The following is a 19,676-nucleotide window of genomic DNA, read 5'->3' on the forward strand; positions in this document are numbered from 1 at the left end:
CCACATGATTAATTACAACAATATAGTATTTATATGCAGTAAATTTCATTTATCTAAAAAAAATATTTTCATCTTTCCATGTAAATGATTTTGTGAAAATATTTTTGCTAAAAATTATTACCAGAAAACAGTATTATTTCTTGGAAAAAGTTATTTTTTAAAAGATAAATTAAACATAATAAATTTAAGATTTTTTTTTCTAGTGAACTCCTAAAAGACAAGCTTTTAACACTTGTGTACATGAAGTTAGAGAGAAAGAGTGCATGAAAAAAATATTTGCAAACACAAAGAAAGATTGTATTCTATTTAACATGTTGTTAGCATAATCACAATATGCTTGTCCAAGTAAGAATTTGCACTGCACCAAACATTACCAAAGTTTACAAAGCCTAGAAGAACATGAAGACAACCAGAACTATACAACAATTCAAGGTGAAAAATAAAGAGCACACACACACAACTTTGGCATCTTAATCTATAAAAATTTGTCAATATGATATTCCACCGCCACTAATAACAGAGGGGAAAAGAATACAATAACACTATCTAAGGAGGCCAATTAGAAGATGCTACAAGCATTCTCATTTCACATACCCTACTGTTAAACCGGTATCACATCATTCTTGGATGCGTCTTCACATCTTAACACTATACCCTCAAGACTAGCTGGGAAAATACATTTGATCCATTGGCAACCAGTAGTGATAGGATCTGGTGGAGGAAGAATCATAAGCACATTCTCATTCCTCTGAACCACCCCCATTACACTTACTGTGCTTCCTTCTTTGATGTACCTGAATACAAATACCATGTTATATTATTTCTGCTCAACAATTTGCCTGAAAATGGAAATTCATAACTTTGTTGCCAAAAGAGGTTGTTCATTCACACTTGTCTACTTGGGATACCCCTTATGGAGCTTTTGGTACAAGATAAGTCTTGGGAATCATGATTCCTAAGTTTTTCAAAATCTGTCTGTTTTGTCATAAATACTCCAGCAAATACTTATAACGTTTCCCAGGAATTCAAGAATGACATGATTTTCTTACCAGATGTTTTCATTGTTTACAAGTTTATTTTTAACTCAAGACAATGGATTCCCACCTCTTCATGGAAACAATTTTGTGGCTTAGCCAAAAACATTCCTAGGAAACACCACCTCCTTCACGGTTTTCTGGTTTTAAAACATAAACCAAACATGAAAACAGATTTGCGGAAAACTAGATTCTTCTTGTACCAAAACGTTCCCTAAATCAAGGCTGACACTAGATGGATCCATCCAGAGACAAAATGGTAGCATAAAAGATCAAATGCAAGCAAACATGAGGTAAGTTTTACCCTTCTTCCAACCGCATGATGCGGTCATCACTTGAAAGATTCCTCTCTCCCAACCACCGGAGAAACTCTGGTGAAATCTCTTCTTTGGTTGGATTTACATTGATGAGAACTGAGTCATCAACATAAGGGGTGACTCTTGACCCATGACCTGTCTTAACCAATGCCCTTAAACCAGATTGGAAATCCGAGATGTAGAAGTCAACAACGCGCCTCTGTCACATCACATATATTCCAGTCAAATCAACAAGTGAAAAATAAGTAGAAGTTCTAAGCACAGACTCCTCATGTGGCATTCTTTACTGGTGTACACTCATAAAGACAAGTTCAGTATAGGTACAATAGCCAATGAAGGGGATACTAATGTTAGGGAACCATATATAACAACACAAATAGGTCAATTCAATCTAAAATGCCATCAAAATGCTTGACTATAAATGTCAGAGGGGGCGGATCCACCCTGCAATCCATCCATGCATATATTTAACAAATCCACTAAATAATGAAAACAAAACTTAGTGGAATGAATCAACAACCATCAATTTTAATCCAACTCATATTTTGTCTATTCCATCCATTTTACACCCCTACTCAATGCATTGTAACTGGCTTAAGGGTAGAGCCCCCATCTTAATCCATCCTTTGCTCAGTAAATCAAATCTAGTCCAAGGTAAATTGGAAATAAGAAGGAAAACATCATCATATCAAAAAGAAAAGCTTCCCTTTCCTCTCCTAAATATGATAGTAAGATTAGTTCAAAACAATAAATTCAACTTGAAATTTTATCAGATAAACAAACACGTCCTTCTGTGACATACCTTCCCGGCAAGGATTGAAGTAAATTGTACACAAGATGTCAAAGTAGAATATTAAATTTCATAATAACCAACCCACTAAAATAACATGGTAACTTACTTCGAGCAGTCTAAGGCCCCAGGAAAACCGCCGGTGTTTAGGATTGGCAGCTTTTGAGTCCCAACCTCGATACTCATATAAACCTGTTGATGTATATACACATCTGGGAACTTTCTGGAAAGATGACTCTAGAGGCACATTACCACAGGTAACGACCTTCACATACAACAGCCAAACATATTTGATTTGATTAGTCATTTCAGCTTGTACGTAGTTATAAAAAGGATTCATAGCATGAAACATCAACCAAGTGCAAAGTTCTCATTCACATATTTAGATGTTTATGGGGAAATTTTTATTATGGGAAGACACCAATATTAAGGCACAGGTATCATCCTGAAGATGAAACAAAATGCACTCATCGAAGTATCCCGAAGCTCATTCAATGAAAATAGCATTGTTTTAAACAGCTAAAAAGAGTGGATTACAGGCTTTACATTCATGATAAAAATTTGCTCTTAATTTCATATTTTTCTTTGCTTATGATGACATCATGTCTTTTAAAAAAATTAGAGCAATGAAATTTCAATATTGAACAGACTAATTCATTTAAACCATACCAAAATCATGTTTGTGGAAACACTTGATACATATCCACGCTGTACCAGTTTACAAACCTAATACAGGTAAGGTTATTGACTAGGAGTAAATTTGTTTTTGTAATTGGCAAAAATTTAGGTCCGCATCAGATATTCTAGAAGATTTTCAATCTTTCCTTTATGAAAAAAAAGGCATTCCTGAAAAGCTCCTGTAAATTAAAAAGCAAGCTTCAAATAATTCAAAAGCTGGTGAAGAATAATTCATAATGCAAAATCAGAATGATGCAGAGACAGGTGAATAAGGAAAACATTTGAAATTAATACAGCACGATTAGATATAAAGAATTTACTTATTAGCCCAAGAAGTGAATATGAACTTTCCAAGAATAGCCAATAAAATAGGCAAGAGGACCAAAACATACCCCAGAGACCTTCACAAATTGCCCATTTTTTGCAGTTCTGAGCTCAGAGTCTGGATAATTAGCAACGAAGCCCATAATAGATCTTCTTCCCCAGTAAGTATTCCAAGAGAAAGATGCAGCAACTAAGCCAAAAAGAACCACAACTACAATAAGGAGAACGGGATTGTGCACAGCTCCAAGAATAAAAGCACCAGCAATGAAACCCATGACAAAAAGCAGAATTAATAACCATAACACCGCCTTCGGAAAATTCCTTCTGAAGGAATATTCATCACCTTGACTAAGAACAGTCACAGCTTGGTTGTGAACTGCGGCAGATCCTTGCATCTTCATTGAACCTGTTGCTTCCAAAGGGCCAGACACTTTACGAGGAGCCCCAGAAGAATTTAGCGGACCAGAGGATATGGGTCCAGATGTAATGAGACCTGTTGTAGGTAGAACAGGAGTAAGAGGACCAGAGTTTTGACGCCCAACTGGTGTGACTCCCCCAGACTGAGGACCAGAAGACTTTTTAACAGGTTCCCCATGCTTATTCAGTGGCCCAGAATTTGATTTCTTCATTGAACTTGAACCACCAGAAGTCATTGGACCTGAAGTGGTATAGGCGGCTCGAGCAGCAGCATTAGCCTGTATTGGTCCAGAATGTGAACCAGCTCCTCCAAAAGATCCTGTCCGTGAAGGAGCGCCGGTTATTGGTCCAGATTTCCTGGATTTAGAGCCATCAACAGGAATATCAAACATTTTCCCCAACTCTCCAGATTTTTTTATGTCTCCACCAGTATATGGCACAGCTGTTGATGTCATGGTTGGAGTCCTCTCTTTGGGCTGCTCTGGCCTCCCAGATACATAGAGGCCATTGCTAAGCTGATGAGATGGGATTCTAGAACTCATCTTCCTTCAGTGGAAGAACTCTTGAGAACTCAGACAATGGTAATACCAGAAGTTGGTGCTGGACAAGTCAAACTGTCAAAGTGATCCTGAAAGATGCAAAATATGAAAATTCCCAAACGAATTGGAATTATTGTTCAATCAAAATTACTAATTTGCAATCAATTTCCATGTCGCGTAGCGATACGACAAAAGGTAACAGAAATCACAGCACAATATCTACCTATTGATGAGAACAAAAGTTTAGGCACTTTTAGTTGGAATAAAGAATGTGTGAATAGCCAATCATGGCCTTCGGAACATAACGTGTCATGTTTATAATTAACACAATAAAGGGAACTTGATATCCCAAAAGGTCGCCCTAATCAGAGAAAGAGTAAGCAAATCTGGTATATAACCACTTTAACAAGAATTAATTATGAAGAAACAAAGTATATGATAGTCAACTTCTTAGTGTACTTCATTGCATGAACACATCCCAAATGAAGATAAAGAAGAGCAAGTCAACTCCCCATTGTCATTACCAGAAGTTTAATGAATCTATGGAATGAAGAAACACCTAAAGTTCTTACATAATCACTGACCTAAACAAGGGGGGCATGTCTATAAATTTTTGCACGCAAACATTCAATCATAGTGTTTATATCCTATCCTCCCATAAGCTTCATCCATCCTCCAACCAAAACTACTCTAATTTGAGATAAATGAATGAGGGAACGCTAACACTAGAATTCTAAGATAAAATCCCTGAAGTGGAACAAAGTGCACAAGAAGAAAAGAGAGCGAGTCCAGAGCCAGGAGTACGTTTTCTGAATTGCAGTAACTTTTCTCTTCTCAAAAAACCCTACACTAGGAGGAAAGGCTAAAAGTACGTCAACATCCACAAGAGTCAAGCCCCACTTTTTTTCAAACTTGTGCCAATCTGTAATCCAGGAAGAAAGAGACCCTGGATCCATTATTCCAAATTAAAAACCGATTAAGTAAACGGAAATTGCTCGAGGTCATACACAATAACAAGCTGGCATTTATTTTTTGGTAGAATAAAGAATGCCCCAGGATTGAAAAACCAAATATATTATTGAAAAAACGAAGCTTCCCCGACCATTTTCGCCACCAATCAAGCAGAAAACCAGCACTCAACAAAATAAAAACACGGAAAAAAAAAAAAAGAAAACTCGGTCGAGAACCTTGTGATTTCCGAGTAAAAAAAACCACGCACAGCACCGATGCCACACACATTGCGTCCCGAAAGTCAAATGTTACTGCCGAGAGTAATGAGAGAAAGCAGACCCACATCACGAGGAAAACGATCTGGAGAATGAAGTTGTGATCTCAACTTTGGGTAGAAGCAATGTGTGTAACAGTCAGAGTTGAATACTGTTATGAATTTCTGGGGCATTTTCTCAACAAACAAAATATAAACCCAAAGCACAGAACTTTATGTACTGTGTGTGGTGTGTTGTGGCATGCACATGAGGAAGGAATTACAGTGGCGAAATTCCCAGTTGGGAGAAAAGAAGGATCTATAAAGAGAGAGTGAAGAAGGAAAGACCTACCTGGAGTGAAATCTGGAGTCGGAACCATGATGGGTACAATCAACAACGACAAAATAGCAACGAGTCTGAGTTTCAGTGTTACAACAAAGGGAGAAAATAAAAATAGGTTTTTGGCTCGGAGAATCTAAGGTTGTATTGCGCTGTGAGAGGTTGAGAAGAGAGCCGCAACTAATTTGTGTGTTGTCTGACTCTGGTTTTAGCAAAGTGACTAAAATTTTCAATTAAAGAAAACCAAAAACGTATGTTATGGTAAATTATTAATTACAAAATATTAACAAAATTACTATTACTTTCACGCTTTTTATTTTACTAATGAAAAACCCTTTTCCAATTCCTTCAAACTTTATTACAGACGAAGATATCTAATTTCCCACTGAATAAAAATGCTAATTAAGTTTATTATAAACTACATTTATTAAAGATGATATTTTGATACAGTTAACTTAATTAAAATTGGTTTATATTTAAGTTAAGATGATTACATTGTTGGATGCAAAAAGGCATTTCAACTTGCAAGAAATGGGAAACTATCTTCTGTTTTTGATCACCCACGGGCACTGACCCTACCTTTCCTAACACCCAAACTACCCTTCTTTTTCTTTTCTATCTATCTAATCACGGATTCTTATATCTTGTTTTCTTCCTTTTTACCAATTTTTATAATTAAGAAGGAAATTTTGTTAAAAGAGAAAGCTAGATTACCAATAATATGGTTAAAAAAATATCACCGCAAAGTGTTTTTTTTTTTGTTCAAGATTAGATTGGGAGATTTTATAAAAAAAATGAGGTTATCCCAAAAGATAATTCCAAATATTTTATAAAAAGTTTTCGAATTTAATCTTTGCTTGTATTTTCCGTTTCAAGAAATAAAAAAGGTCAAACTGGTACGTTACATCGGACTCTCTCGTTTAGACTGAATATTTAGCCTTTTGGATTTTTCTATATGATTGAAAAACAACATTTTTCTTGATTTTGTGTTGTATTTTTTTTTCTTGTGTCATGGTCTTATATCGCTATTCGATTAAAAACTAAGTGGAAATAGATGAAATGAAACACTTTAATGGTTTCTTCTTTTTGCAAACCAAAGCTAGAAGGAATGATATTTTACTATAAATCAATCATTGGTTTACAAGTTTTTATCGTGTTTGTGTATATATTGAAATCTCGAGATGCTGAGATTCAAATCTCCATCATGTTTATGTATATAAAAAGAAGTTAGTGTGCACAATATAAGGACGCGGATCTTTTATAATAAAAATGAAATCCAACCTGTATTCACACATTGTTTTCAGGTTGCAATGTCTAACTGTCTCGTCACGACAGCCTTTGTCTCACTGTATTTCGGCTGTCCAACTTGCTTCACTTGGACCTAAATTCCATTGCAAAGCAACAAGGGAACAGACAAATTCTCCTCCCAGTGTTAGACCATGTTGTCTCACAACTGACTGCATTTTGATTCGGTTATTTTATTTTACTTTGAAAAACTGAAATTGACATAAAAATTTTGAATTTCAAAACAGATAATACAATGACAATATTTAACATTTTTATATGTTATCCATCGATACAACAAACCTATAAATACAGTATAAATGCAGTATATCATACTCACTCTATTCTCTCGTACGACATACTCATATACTCTCCTTGTCATACTCATATACTATCTTTTTAAAAGAATTAAAAGAGTGTTTATGTAAATTTCACATAACTTCGGCATAGTTAGAATGATTTACTGTAATCACTTTGTGTCTGATAAAAAATTTACATCATTCTTTCAAAGTCAATGCATATTACAACTCTCTTTATTCACTCTCAAAATGATAAGAAAAAACGAGTTGATACAATTGCTTGAAGCAATGTGATGATGGAAGAAAATGAAAATTGATGCTCATTGACTCAGTTAAACTTAGAAGCCAGAAACTATAACACTTAAAAGCTAGTGGCTACGCCCTAAGTCTACATAGCTCTTACAAGCTGGTTACCTAGTGAATACATCACACACACATACACTAATACTCGCGTTTAAGCTTCATACAATTCTCAACTCTTTTAGCCAAAGGGAATGCAAAGGGCATGGGTCTGGCTTGCCTTGGGCCTTAGCCTTCTCAGAGAGAGCATAAAACCAACCATTTCTCCAGTGAAACTGCAATGCAAATATAGCATAGATAAGAACTTTTACACATTAGAGTCAACTTGTGAATCCAATATTCTTTTCCACTTATATTAACATTTACCTCCTTAACTGCTGTGGGAAAGTGAGCTACAGCTCTAGAATATGCACATAAACGCTCTTCCATGGCTTCTTCAAATGTTAACCCCTTTTCACTTGCTGCAGCTGATGCCAGTTCTGTTATAAGGCTAGACAACTGAAACTGGAAATATTAGTCACTTCTCATTGTTGTCTTATTTTTTAATATTACTTGTTAAATGCATCTTTAATGTTAAATGAAAATGTTTGTATAGGAAGCTCACAACGTCTCAAAAATGGTGTGTCCCTGTGTACGACACATATCGGACACAGACATGCATACAACACTTGTACGACACATATCGGTAAAGTGTCTAATTCAGAACATTTTTTTGCCTTTAACATAATTTTGACATGACTTCAATACAATGTTAATAAAGACAGATACAATGATTTTCTTAAAAATCCATAAACTTGTAACCATATAGCATAAATTTATATTATGATTATAAAAATAAGGAACAAAATCCTATATAATCATTACTTTTCGTTTTTTTTTTGGATATTAGATGAATTAGCACATATGAGTTGGATATTCGTCACTGAGAAGCATCTCTTCAAGATCCAAAAGAAGAAATCTCAGAATTGGAGGGAGAGGATACAGATTGCAATCACCAACCATCCTATTATTAACTACCCAGTTTAATCTAATCATGTACAAAATGTTACTGATTAAGGTCATCATGTTATGATAAGTTTCTCCATAAGCATTTGCAACAAAAGAAAATAAAACACGTGAATAAGTTTTTCCGATAAACTAAAGGTAACTCACAATAAAGTTAAAAATCAATTTTTTGAAGAAGCAAAATCATTAGACCTCTCTAAAAATACTGATTTTAGTTTTTAACTCCTGCATAAACTAATTTAGCTTAGAAGAAAAACTTATTTCGTTTATCTTTCTTACTCTTCTTCATGTAAGTATATTCACACAGGATCCAAGAGAATAAGCAGATTAATTTTGAGAAGATGCCACTACAAAGCTTACTTCAGTGCGGAATTCCTTTTCCACGACACCTACAGAAACCCCTCCATGACGTGCTCCAACAAGCATAACGGAACAAATCCATATAAGCTTCTCCAACATCTGCTTTTGAAACGCCTCCTTTTCCAGAACCTGGCTTTTCAGACATACATTAGACGTTTGTAGATATTTGTTTTTGACATTGTATAAGGATACCCAACAACTTCAATATTGATGCTAAACAAACCAAAAAACAACACATGAGAATCAAAACACTCGTGTCCCCAAAAATTAAAAGAAGCTCCTTCATATTTTTTTTTCTTGCTTTTAGCCCCAATTTTGCGAGGTGCTGTCGTAGCAGTACTTAGAATTAAAAAAGAAAACAAACAAATTTCTAAAATTAAAATTACTAAGATTGGAGTCCATGATACATACAACTATGCAGAAGAAGAAAAAGTAAATATATGATGTTATGTATACCTTGCAAGAGAGGCCTCCAGCCTTTAATCTTGAAGCTACAGCAGAAGCCCAGTTGCCATATGCAGCAGTGAGCCCTTCAGGATTGGTATCAGTCCTTCCATCAACAGGGGCTTCACCAATTTTCGACACAGCAAAATAAGCCAACACTTGGTTTGCATCCTTCAACCCTTTCCTCTCGAGCCACGCCTCCACCATTCCATTCTGGAAAAACACCAAATCTGTGCCACCATCAATAACTCATCAATAACAATCTCCAGCCCTATGACGAAATCATAACAAAAGGACTCACCTTTCCATCTAGATGGTGGTGTAGATTGAAGCACCGACTCGAGATCATCGTTCCTCGTGCACACAAAAATGGGGCCTTCAAAATCAAGCGGCACGGACTCCCCTCGGCGAACGAGGAGGTCTTTGCCGGTGCCCATGTCTTGCAAAGCCCTTCCTACTCTTCCGCCGCCGACAATGACGGCGGGAGTGACCGTGGTAGGAGGGGTGGTGACGGTGGTGGGGACGGCGGCCATGGCGGAGAGTCTGAATCTAGATGTGGTTATGGTTGTGGGAGAAATGGAGAAGGAGAGTGAAGTGGCCATGAAGGAGTGACTATTCAGTGGCGACGGATGGACCGAAGAACATCATGGCTCCTTTTGCAGTGTCTGTTTGTGGAGCTAAGTTGTGATGTGTTTGTCGATATTCATTCACTCGTTCTCTGTCACAAGTTAAGCCACTCGTTCGATCGTTCTTTCGTTATTCTGAGAAGGTTCTATCTGATCGTGATTTGATTTGTATTTAGTAGGAAATAATGTTAAGCTAACCCACTTTTACATTTATTTAACGCATAAAGTAAAACATAATATAAAGGTAAAATAATTATAAAAAGCCAAATTTTTATATTTTTAAATACGGAGTTTGTTAACTCGCGTATATCTGTATTTTAATTGATACATTTTAGTAATATGTACCGGATTTTAGTATATAAAAATAGTTTTATGTATCATGGATTCTAAATTTTAAAGTTAAGGATATTTTAATAATTTTCATTCTCAAAACTAAAAAAAAACCCAAACCCTTACACACCTGTCCTATTCCTCTCAACCCTTTCATCTCTCTCACTCCAACTTTTTCTCTGTCATCCTGTAGTCCCAATTGAGAAAATCAGAAACACTCGCCGTTAAACAGTTTGTCTTTGTAAAGAGTTGAGTCATTGACATATTCCGCTTCAGGCAAAGGTTCATTCAAGATATCTTCAATTTACCACCTCTAGACCAATTACCAATTCCTTCGGATGTCATTATGCTTGTGAAAATTAAATAAAATTATATACGACAAAAATTATAAAATGAAAACTCATTATAAAATCATTTTTTTGTAAGAAATTGTTTAACAACGAGTGTTTCTAGGCCAATTACCAATTTCTTTGATGTTATTATGCTTGTGAAAATTAGATAAGACAAAAATTATAAAATGAAAACTCATTATAGAATCATTTTTTGTAAGAAATTGTTTAACAAAGTCTGATCTTTTCCAAGTCAATTACCAATTCCTTTATGCTTGTGAAAATTGAATAAAATTAGATAAGACAAAAATTATAAAATAAAAACTCATTATAAAATCATTTTTTGTAAGATTGTTTAACGACAAGTATTTCTGACTTTTTGAATTGTTGGAGCTAATGACAGAGAAGATTGGAGTGAGAGAGATGAAAGAGAAAGGGTTGAGAGGAATGAGAGAGGTGAGTAAGGGTTTTGGGTTTTTTTTGTTTTAGTTTTGAGAATGAAAATTATTAAAATATCCTTAACCTTAAAACTTAGAATCCATGATATATAAGGGTATTTTTATCTAATAAAACCCAGTACACATTGCTAAAATGTATCAACTGAAAAACATGTTTACACACGTTAACAAACCCCTTTAAATATATATATATATATATATATATATATATATATATATATATATATATATATATAATGAATCATCAAAATATCATTTCTTTAATATCTATTTTAGTTTCAAACTAATATTCACATAAATCATCGAAAAATTATGTATTGTCATATAATCTCATCTTCTTTCCAACATTCTTTACTCCATCATTATTAGTCACCAAACTCTCCTTCCTTGTTATTACGTCGTTATTTTCATGTACCACTATTGCAAGATAGTGAGCATCTTCTTTGAACAAGCCACAAATCGTAAATAAGCAACCTGACGAGCAACTTGCGAAAACCCTAAATTGTGCACTAAATTGGAGAACCTTCATGACCAACCAAACACAAAACCACCAATAGCGCAACCATAAACCATCACAGAAACCTGTATTAGCCACCACTTCCTCGCACCATCAACATAAGTCACGATCCTTATGACCCATTTTGTGTCTCCTCCACACAAAGCCCCACTGTGAGTTCCAACTTACAAATTAGAAAGCCAGAGATCACAAATTGCAAATGAAGTCCAACATCGCCACCACTACAAATTGAATCAATCACGACGAGACACCATATTTGTTCAACCACCACAAATTTGCATAACTACGAAACCCAACTCGTAAATCATCATCACAATCAACCATGGAAGCATTAAGAACCACGAAACCCTCACATTAGCCACCTTCAAACACAAGCCCCAAATGGGACCAGGAAATTTCGAACAAAATCAAAGCAACGAGAAATCCACCTGCATGCCACCATGTGAAGCCAGATCGTGAATTAAAAAACCTTAATCGCATAATCGTCATGGGCAGCCACATTAGAAAAAATAAAACATGTCATTCATTGATAGCTTACGTGGATATTGTGTCGTTAATTATTTAAATGTCGTTATAAAAAATAACCAAATAGAACAAAAATTGAGACAACTTTGACTGTCCAAAAAAGTAAATGACCACTTTAAAAATAATAACAAAAATAAGAATCAAAATAGATATTAAGACTTTTCCTTTTAATAAGTGTGTTGGTTAATGTCCGTGTTTGGTTTCAATTGTCAAATTTCTATAACTTAAACGGTAAAATTCAAACATCAAACCAATGTTTACTACTGCTTCTTAAAGGTCCAGCTAAAAAAAATGCACATATAGGAAAAAGTAAATCCTTTTAACACGAAAATTACAATATATATATATATATATATATATATATATATATATATATATATATATATTATAATATTTTTGTTATATAGTCATTTGATTTTTTACAAACTCTTAACTTCGTCTACGTGTCGTGTTCTCATTGATCTATGTGAAATAGAATTGAAAATTTTAAAATGACGTGGAAATACAAGTTAGAAGGAGGTTTTAGGACTATTCATTTTGCGGGATTATTTTTGGGGTTTCAAAATTGAAAACCTCAGAAAACCTAGGAGAGAACGTGAAGTCACTCACTAGCGTCACTCGAGAGGAACCTACCGTTCATCGGCTTTGCACCGTTCATCGGAGTATTGTCTGCCGCGTTCCGTCGTTTTAAACCATTAACGAACATAAAAACCACCATTTATGTGATTTTTGAAGTTTGTCGTTATTCTTTTCGCTAATCCTTTCAACTTCTTCGGTGATTTAAGTTGTTCTTAATTTTTTTTACTTTTTAGGGATTGTTGATAATTTGGAGTTATTTTGGTTTTTGAGTGCAAAGTTTCGCGGAACCCACTTTCGCATAACCTCATCGTATAGGAGAGATATTTTATAAAAGAGACTAAAAATCACTTCAAAAATGTCAAATTTTATGACAGGTTAATTTTACATTATTAGCCATTTTAACTTCTAGTAAATATATTTCCTACAATTACAAAAACTGATAAATAATTACTGACCATTTTTTGTTTAACCGCTACGTGACTTGTAGGTTTCAGAATCGCTACTACTTAGTGTCGTTATTTGTTGAATTTCCGGAACTCCACTGTTTGTTAGGATTTTTTCAAAACTATCACTACTTACTTACTAAGAATTTTATTTCCAAAACTATCATTACTTACTAAGATTTTTAAAACCGCCACAAATTACTGCAACTTTTAAAATTGCCTGCTACTTACTAGGACTTTTAAAACGAACTGAAAATCGTTTTAATTTTTCTTTTTGATACTATTAAAATTATTTAATTATCATAAAATGTTTTAATAATAAAATATACAGTCAAAAATTTAAAACTAAAATAAAAGTTAAACATTATTCAATACATTTAATTGTTGACTTAATTGTTGACCATAAGAAATATCATTGTTCAATAATAAGTTAGCTGATCAGTTAGTTGCCCAATCCATAAGAAATAACAATGATGAAACATACTATAAGTTAGCGGCTGCCCCAAACCAAATAATGCAGCGTTCTGTCCAACATATTCAACACTTAAACATAGCTTATGTTGCACCACAAACCAGCGAAGGAAAAACAAAATTCCAACATCATACAATAACAATTTCCAGTGTCAAAAAAACACTATGCAGGAAACATGTACATTCACACTCGTAAAAAATCGTATTTTTAACTCACATTCTGTTTCGATTTTTTTAAACCAAAGCGTATCAAAACGCGGTGACCGTTTCATAATTTTTAAAACAATAATACCTCAGTTGTTAAAAAATCGATGTTTAAAGAGAATATTGTCTCGGTTGGCAGGTGAACCGAGGCATAAACCTCACAGGACAGAGATACTGTCTCGGTTGTCAGGATGGACCGAGGCATATAAGTCTTTTTAATTGGACCGTGAGACCTTCAAGTTAGGAAACTTTTCCCCAAATGCCTCTTCTCCTCTCCTCTGCACGCGAGTCTCCCTCGTTCTCTCGCACTTCACTCGCACCAGCCATAACTTCGTTGTCCTCAGCTTCACAAATCCACCATCACAAAACCTTCACCGTAAGTCGGATCCACTATTTTACCTTTCCTTCATTCTCACCGATTGAAATCGGGTTCTAGTCATTTACACCGGTTAAATCTTCATTTCTAGCCTTTTTCACCGTTTAATTAGACCATTTCACCGATTAAACCACCATACAACCTCGATCTCTAACCTTCACCGAACAATCCTTCGGATCTAGGGTTTGCTCGTTCCTTTTCCTCTTCAACACCGAAACCTAGAGTTTATAGATCTGTGTGCTACTTTTGCTGCCTCATCTTCTCCAACAACGCGTTCAGCTCCAGTTCTCAGATGGTGCGGCTGTGATGGCGGCTGCGATGGCGGAGAGAGAGCAGTGACGATGGTGCGATGATGATGAGAGCGCAGCGACGGTGTGGCGAGGGCGTAGCCGGTGGATCTGCGTTTCTCTTCCTTGGGTTTTTGGTTTTGTTTCTCTACAGGTGGATGGAAAAATGGATAGTGTTTGCGGTTTGGATGGCGAAAGGTCTCGCTCCCACCGGCCAACTGATGGAAATACACTGACTACCAGGTGTCAAAGAAGTCATAAAGAGCTTGGCCCATCCATAAGCTCCCTCCGTAAAGGAAAATAGTCTTATCCGATCGGCCTGTTCGCTCATTGAGTGGATGGTGATGGGCTTCAATCGGTCTGTCATGGAGAGTTGGGCTCCAGGTATAAACTAAGTTCATTTCGCAATTGATCTCTTCTCTTTGAAACTTGTTTGAGAGTTAAATAACTGATGTAAACCACAATTTGTGCATAATGTTCGTGGATGCAATGATGCACAGATGTATGATTGTAATGGAGTTAAATATTGAACAAGACATCTTCCTTTGCCCCCACTTGTGTAAAAACATTTGTAGGATAAGCTTGAGATTAAAAAATAGAAAGAGAAGTTTAAGGCACAAAAGAGAAGGAAAAGAGAAAGCAAAAGAACATAGAAAAGCATAACAGAATGAGGAACCAAAATTAAAAACACTATACTGCCTCGGTTGTCTGTGAACCGAGGCAAAATCCGAATCTTTTTTACTCGATTTAGAATCGAGGTAAAAAGTTTATCTTTTTTATCTCATCTGTATATGCCTCGGTTGTAGAATTGGTGCCTATAAGCGAAAATAACCGGTATTATTTCCCTTGATTGCACTAGTGACATGAAAATATGACACCTCATTTAGTATTTGCCAATATGAACACTACATTATTAACTATTTAGATTAACTATTTAGACATCATGATCAAATTAAATAAATTTTACAAAATATAGACAGAGATGAAAACCTTGTTAAATTAAAATGACGAAAATATGGACTAAAATAAATATTAAAGATTTAGTTTTGCAATGAAGCAACAAGTACATGATTCTGTCCTTAGGCCAATATATTCTCCATAACTTTTAACCTACTTCTGCAACGTGTCGTCAATATTGATCGTGATTAAAATTTTGTTGGTGAATTTAAGAGAAAGAGAAAAAAAAAATCGTCTTCTTATATTTCTTCGTATTAATTAAATTTTTATGGTGATTAATTTCTTTCCGTTTTATCTTTTTTCATAGCCCTTCATGGCTTTTTCATCTTATCTCTTATTGTTTTCACTTGTTCCCACTTTGATGTTATTAGGCTATTTATTTCTATTTTATCACTTTTAGTGATTGCGAGGTTTTATTATTTTGGTTTATATGTATATACTTTTCTCATCATGACAAATTATATTTGCCAAACATGTTAGGTCATTTTCAACTTAAACATGTTTATATATTTTTTGTTTGAATTTCTGAAAGTCATTTTCAACTTAAATTTTCATGTTTATATATTTTTTGTTTGAATTTGTGAAAGTTGAAAGGACTCTCACATTGTCTGAATATATTTAATGGAGTTAAGAGACTGTTAAATATGACAAGACTATCATATTTTTCTTTCAGTAAACCAAAATACAAAAAGTTGTTAGTTTTATTATAAAAGTTTTAATTTCGCTAATTTTATTTAAATTTCATTGATGATCGAGGCAATTGAATATATTTTAGTTCTTAAAAATTATCATTATGTTCATTAATGAAAAAATTTGATATTAATATATATTAACCTTAAAATAACTACTAAGAACAAAGTAAAAGTTAAAGGATATTGTTTCAAATTATCGTCATTTTTTTCCTCTAATAAACATACGAGACAACTAATAGAGAATGTGATCAATTAATTCAATTATTATCGAAGATTAAATAAAATTAAGAAAATTAAAATTTATAGAGTGACTATAATTTTTTATTATATTAAAAATTAAATATATTAATACACAGCATTAATTAATCATTTAATTTATTATTATTATTATTATTATTGTTATTATTATTATTATTATTATTATTATTATTATTATTATTATTATTATTATTATTTCAAGTAGATTTTAACCAGATAAACATTAACGAAAGAAATATCTAACATAATTATTTCAGAACATGTAAAAAAATATTTAAAAAAAGTGATTAAGTTATAATTGAGATATACACTATCAAAAAGTATAAATTGTTTTTTTATTTTAAAATATATTATTTTATGTGTATATTTGGTTTATCTGATTTTTATTTTTTTATTACTTATTAGTCTAAGAAACACTTGTGTTTTTTTACACATTTAAATTAAAATTGTTCAGACTACTCTTCTCAGATTTTAAGTTAGACATGTTTTCTTTTAGATTTTAAGTATTTAAAAGAAATGTTTAAGTCAATTTCCTTTTTCATTAATTATTATTTATTTTGAAATTTGAATGTAAAAAATAAAAAGTTAAACAATATTAAAAAAATCCATAAATATATTGTGTTAGATTTTAAGTTAGAAAAGATGACAATCTTTTCTCATAGTTTCACTTAGATCTCATTCTTATGATCAAATATGTTATTTTAAGGTGGATATTTACCTAAATTTCATAATTAAGTGATAAAGAAAAATAATTATCAAAACTGATTTTAGAATTCAGTGGTGCAAAATAAGTTTTCTACACGTATGTAATATTATATACTGGTTTAAATCCAAGAGACATAAAGAGAGAGACAATGATAATTTTGTAAATAATGTCATATCTTTTATATTGATTAAAGTTGGAACCAATACAGAAAATGATATAATAATATTTTTGTAATATTGGAGAATACTTTTATACTGGTTATACATAGAGTTGGTATAGAAAGTAAAGTCTTCTATACTAGTTATTCACTACAATCAATATAGAAAGTTGAATCTTCTTTCAGCTTCCGCACTTCACATTTCATCTATCTCACAATTTAGACTTTTTGTATTCATCTGAACTCACCCTTTTCCTATCTCCACTAACTCATCACATTGTCCAATGATTTTTTCTTGTGGTCATTCCTTCGTTTTTCGTTCGTTGCAGTTGAGTATAAGAGGTCTAGTGGTAGTTGCAAGCATCTTGTCATTTGTCATTGTTGTTCGTGTTCCTTCGTAGTTGTCGTTGCAAGATTTCATTGTTGTTGGCATTTCTACCATTCTCCATGTGTTTGCATGCTTCTTACTGTTCAAATCTCGCTTTATCTTCCTCCATTTCCATTTTTAACTAAATTTTTCTCCATTCAAGTCCAACCTACATTATTGTTATCTCAATTCATTACTTTTATACATTTTACATTTGATTTCTCACAATGCATATACATTTTTCTTAACTTGGCATTACGATACATTAAAGCCTTGGAGCGATATTGGGGATGAAAAAGATTGAATTTTTGTTCTTGTTTTTCGTTGTTCATGTCTAGAGTCAAATGGGTAATTATTAGCAAGCAAATCATGAGCCATTTGAATAATGTAAGGTCCAAAAGGATTACTACCATACCGGCCCATTTGAGGGATTACATTCCATAGAATCTCTCTCTGTCAGCATGTTTCTAGAAGTGTCAAGTCATGTTTTTCATTGCACCAGAATAATTTAGTTATGGGATTTGGTAGATTGTTTTTTATTTTGTAAATTTCCTTGCCCAGGAAATTAGGAGGACCCTTTCATTGTAACCAATTATGATTTGTAATGGCTATATTTAGCCTTTCGTATGAATGAAAAAGGGGCTGGAAATTCAATTATCTCTTTCTTTCTCTTATCTGTTTCAGGGATTCCCTTAGCCATCAATTAAGGAAGTGAAACCTAACAATTTGGTGCTTTCATTGAGCTCATTTTTCAGCCATGGCCAACCGACCCACCAACGCAGAACGCTTGGATGATTTAACTCTCAAAGTTGATTTTATTCTGGAACAACTTTCTCTTTTGATGGTTCGACCACCCTTCCCTCAACCACATGTTTCTCCTTCACAATTCCAGTCCCTTAACGGGTTCCGCCGACCACACATGAAGCTCGAAGTTCCCAGGTTTGATGGGAATGACCCCATTGGTTGGATCTTCAAAATTTCTCAATTTTTTGACTACCACAATACACCGGAACAGGAACGCCTTCAAGTCGCCTCTTTCTATATGGACGGACCAACTCTCAGTTGGTACCAGTGGATGTACCAGAACAATCAGATTCAGACTTGGTTCGGTTTCTCCGTGCCTTGGAAACACGTTTCGCTCCATCACTCTATGATGAACCTTTCGGTGCTTCATTCAAGCTCAAGCAAAAGGGGACAGTCCAACAATACCTCAAAGAGTTTGAACGCCTCACAAATCACATAGTGGGCTTACCTGCCCCATTTGCCCTGTATTGCTTCATCTTCGTCCTGCATCTCTGGATCATGCGACCCAGCTTGCCAAGCTGCAAGAAGACAAAATTGAGGAACCTCGGCGTTCTTTCTGCCATAAAACCCCAATTCCGACACCTAATTTAAATACAGTGTCCCCAACCGCCAATGCATCACATGCACTTGTGCCGGCAACCCAAACCCGCATCAATTTCCTCCATCTCAGCATAGACGACATGGCGGCTCGACGGGAAAAAGGGCCTTTGCTATAACTACGACAAGATCTTCACCCCATCCCACCGTTGCAAGGGGAAACTTTTTCTTTTCACTACCGAAGACCCCATCGCGGATGATTTCACCCCTGACCCTACCTTGGTCCTGGATTCACCTTCTCCAGCGCCCAATGCTGACGAAACCCCTTCTCAGGTCAGCCTTTATGCCTTCGTTGGCGGTGTTGGTTCATCCACCATACGTCTCCAAGGGCAAATCGGCAACAATCCTGTTTCTATTCTCGTTGACGATGGTAGTGACCACAATTTTGTTCAAGATCGGGTAGCCAAATTCCTAGATCTCCCTTCAATCCCATACAACCCCCTAACCGTTATGGTTGATAGCGGCAATCTCTTGCGATGTGATCGCCTTTGCCCTAAGGTCGAAATAAAAATTCAGGAGCACACCCTCCATGTTAATTTCTACATTCTTCCTTTGAGAGGTGCTGACATTATTTTGGGCACGCCCTGACTCAAATCTATTGGGCCTATCCTCATGGACTACACCCAACTTACGATCTCATTTACCCACCAAGGCCAAC

General features: G+C 34.6%; 2 protein-coding genes across 6 annotated transcripts; both read right to left on the reverse strand.

The window, feature by feature from the left end:
• Window positions 1-334: 334 nt before the first annotated feature.
• Window positions 335-5,841, reverse strand: LOC148192625 (protein SHOU4-like). Of its 4 annotated transcripts, XM_088098753.1 has the most exons (6): window positions 5,656-5,841; window positions 3,487-4,188; window positions 3,212-3,333; window positions 2,251-2,406; window positions 1,339-1,550; window positions 335-794 (listed from the first exon to the last, which is right to left on the reverse strand). In XM_088098753.1, exons 2-6 carry the CDS (start codon window positions 4,100-4,102, stop codon window positions 602-604), a joined length of 1,299 nt encoding a protein of 432 aa, XP_087954879.1. In that variant the 5' UTR covers window positions 4,103-4,188; window positions 5,656-5,841; the 3' UTR covers window positions 335-601. The 4 variants fall into 4 exon arrangements, with proteins under 4 accessions (XP_087954879.1, XP_087954876.1, XP_087954877.1 ...); XM_088098750.1 differs by having other exon boundaries at window positions 3,212-4,188; XM_088098751.1 differs by lacking the exon at window positions 5,656-5,841 and adding an exon at window positions 5,287-5,542 and having other exon boundaries at window positions 3,212-4,188.
• Window positions 5,842-7,523: 1,682 nt separating this feature from the next.
• LOC148192626 (uncharacterized) lies at window positions 7,524-10,086 on the reverse strand. Of its 2 annotated transcripts, none has more exons than XM_088098040.1 (5): window positions 9,637-10,086; window positions 9,348-9,565; window positions 8,892-9,020; window positions 7,893-8,030; window positions 7,524-7,801 (listed from the first exon to the last, which is right to left on the reverse strand). In XM_088098040.1, exons 1-5 carry the CDS (start codon window positions 9,935-9,937, stop codon window positions 7,688-7,690), a joined length of 900 nt encoding a protein of 299 aa, XP_087954166.1. In that variant the 5' UTR covers window positions 9,938-10,086; the 3' UTR covers window positions 7,524-7,687. The 2 variants fall into 2 exon arrangements, with proteins under 2 accessions (XP_087954166.1, XP_087954167.1); XM_088098041.1 differs by having other exon boundaries at window positions 7,893-8,024; window positions 9,637-10,077.
• Between the last annotated feature and the right edge of the window lie 9,590 nt (window positions 10,087-19,676).

The sequence above is a fragment of the Vigna umbellata genome, chromosome 9, assembly GCF_029865625.1.
Source record: "Vigna umbellata cultivar VRB3 chromosome 9, Vumbellata_1.0, whole genome shotgun sequence".
Lineage (NCBI taxonomy): Eukaryota > Viridiplantae > Streptophyta > Magnoliopsida > Fabales > Fabaceae > Vigna > Vigna umbellata.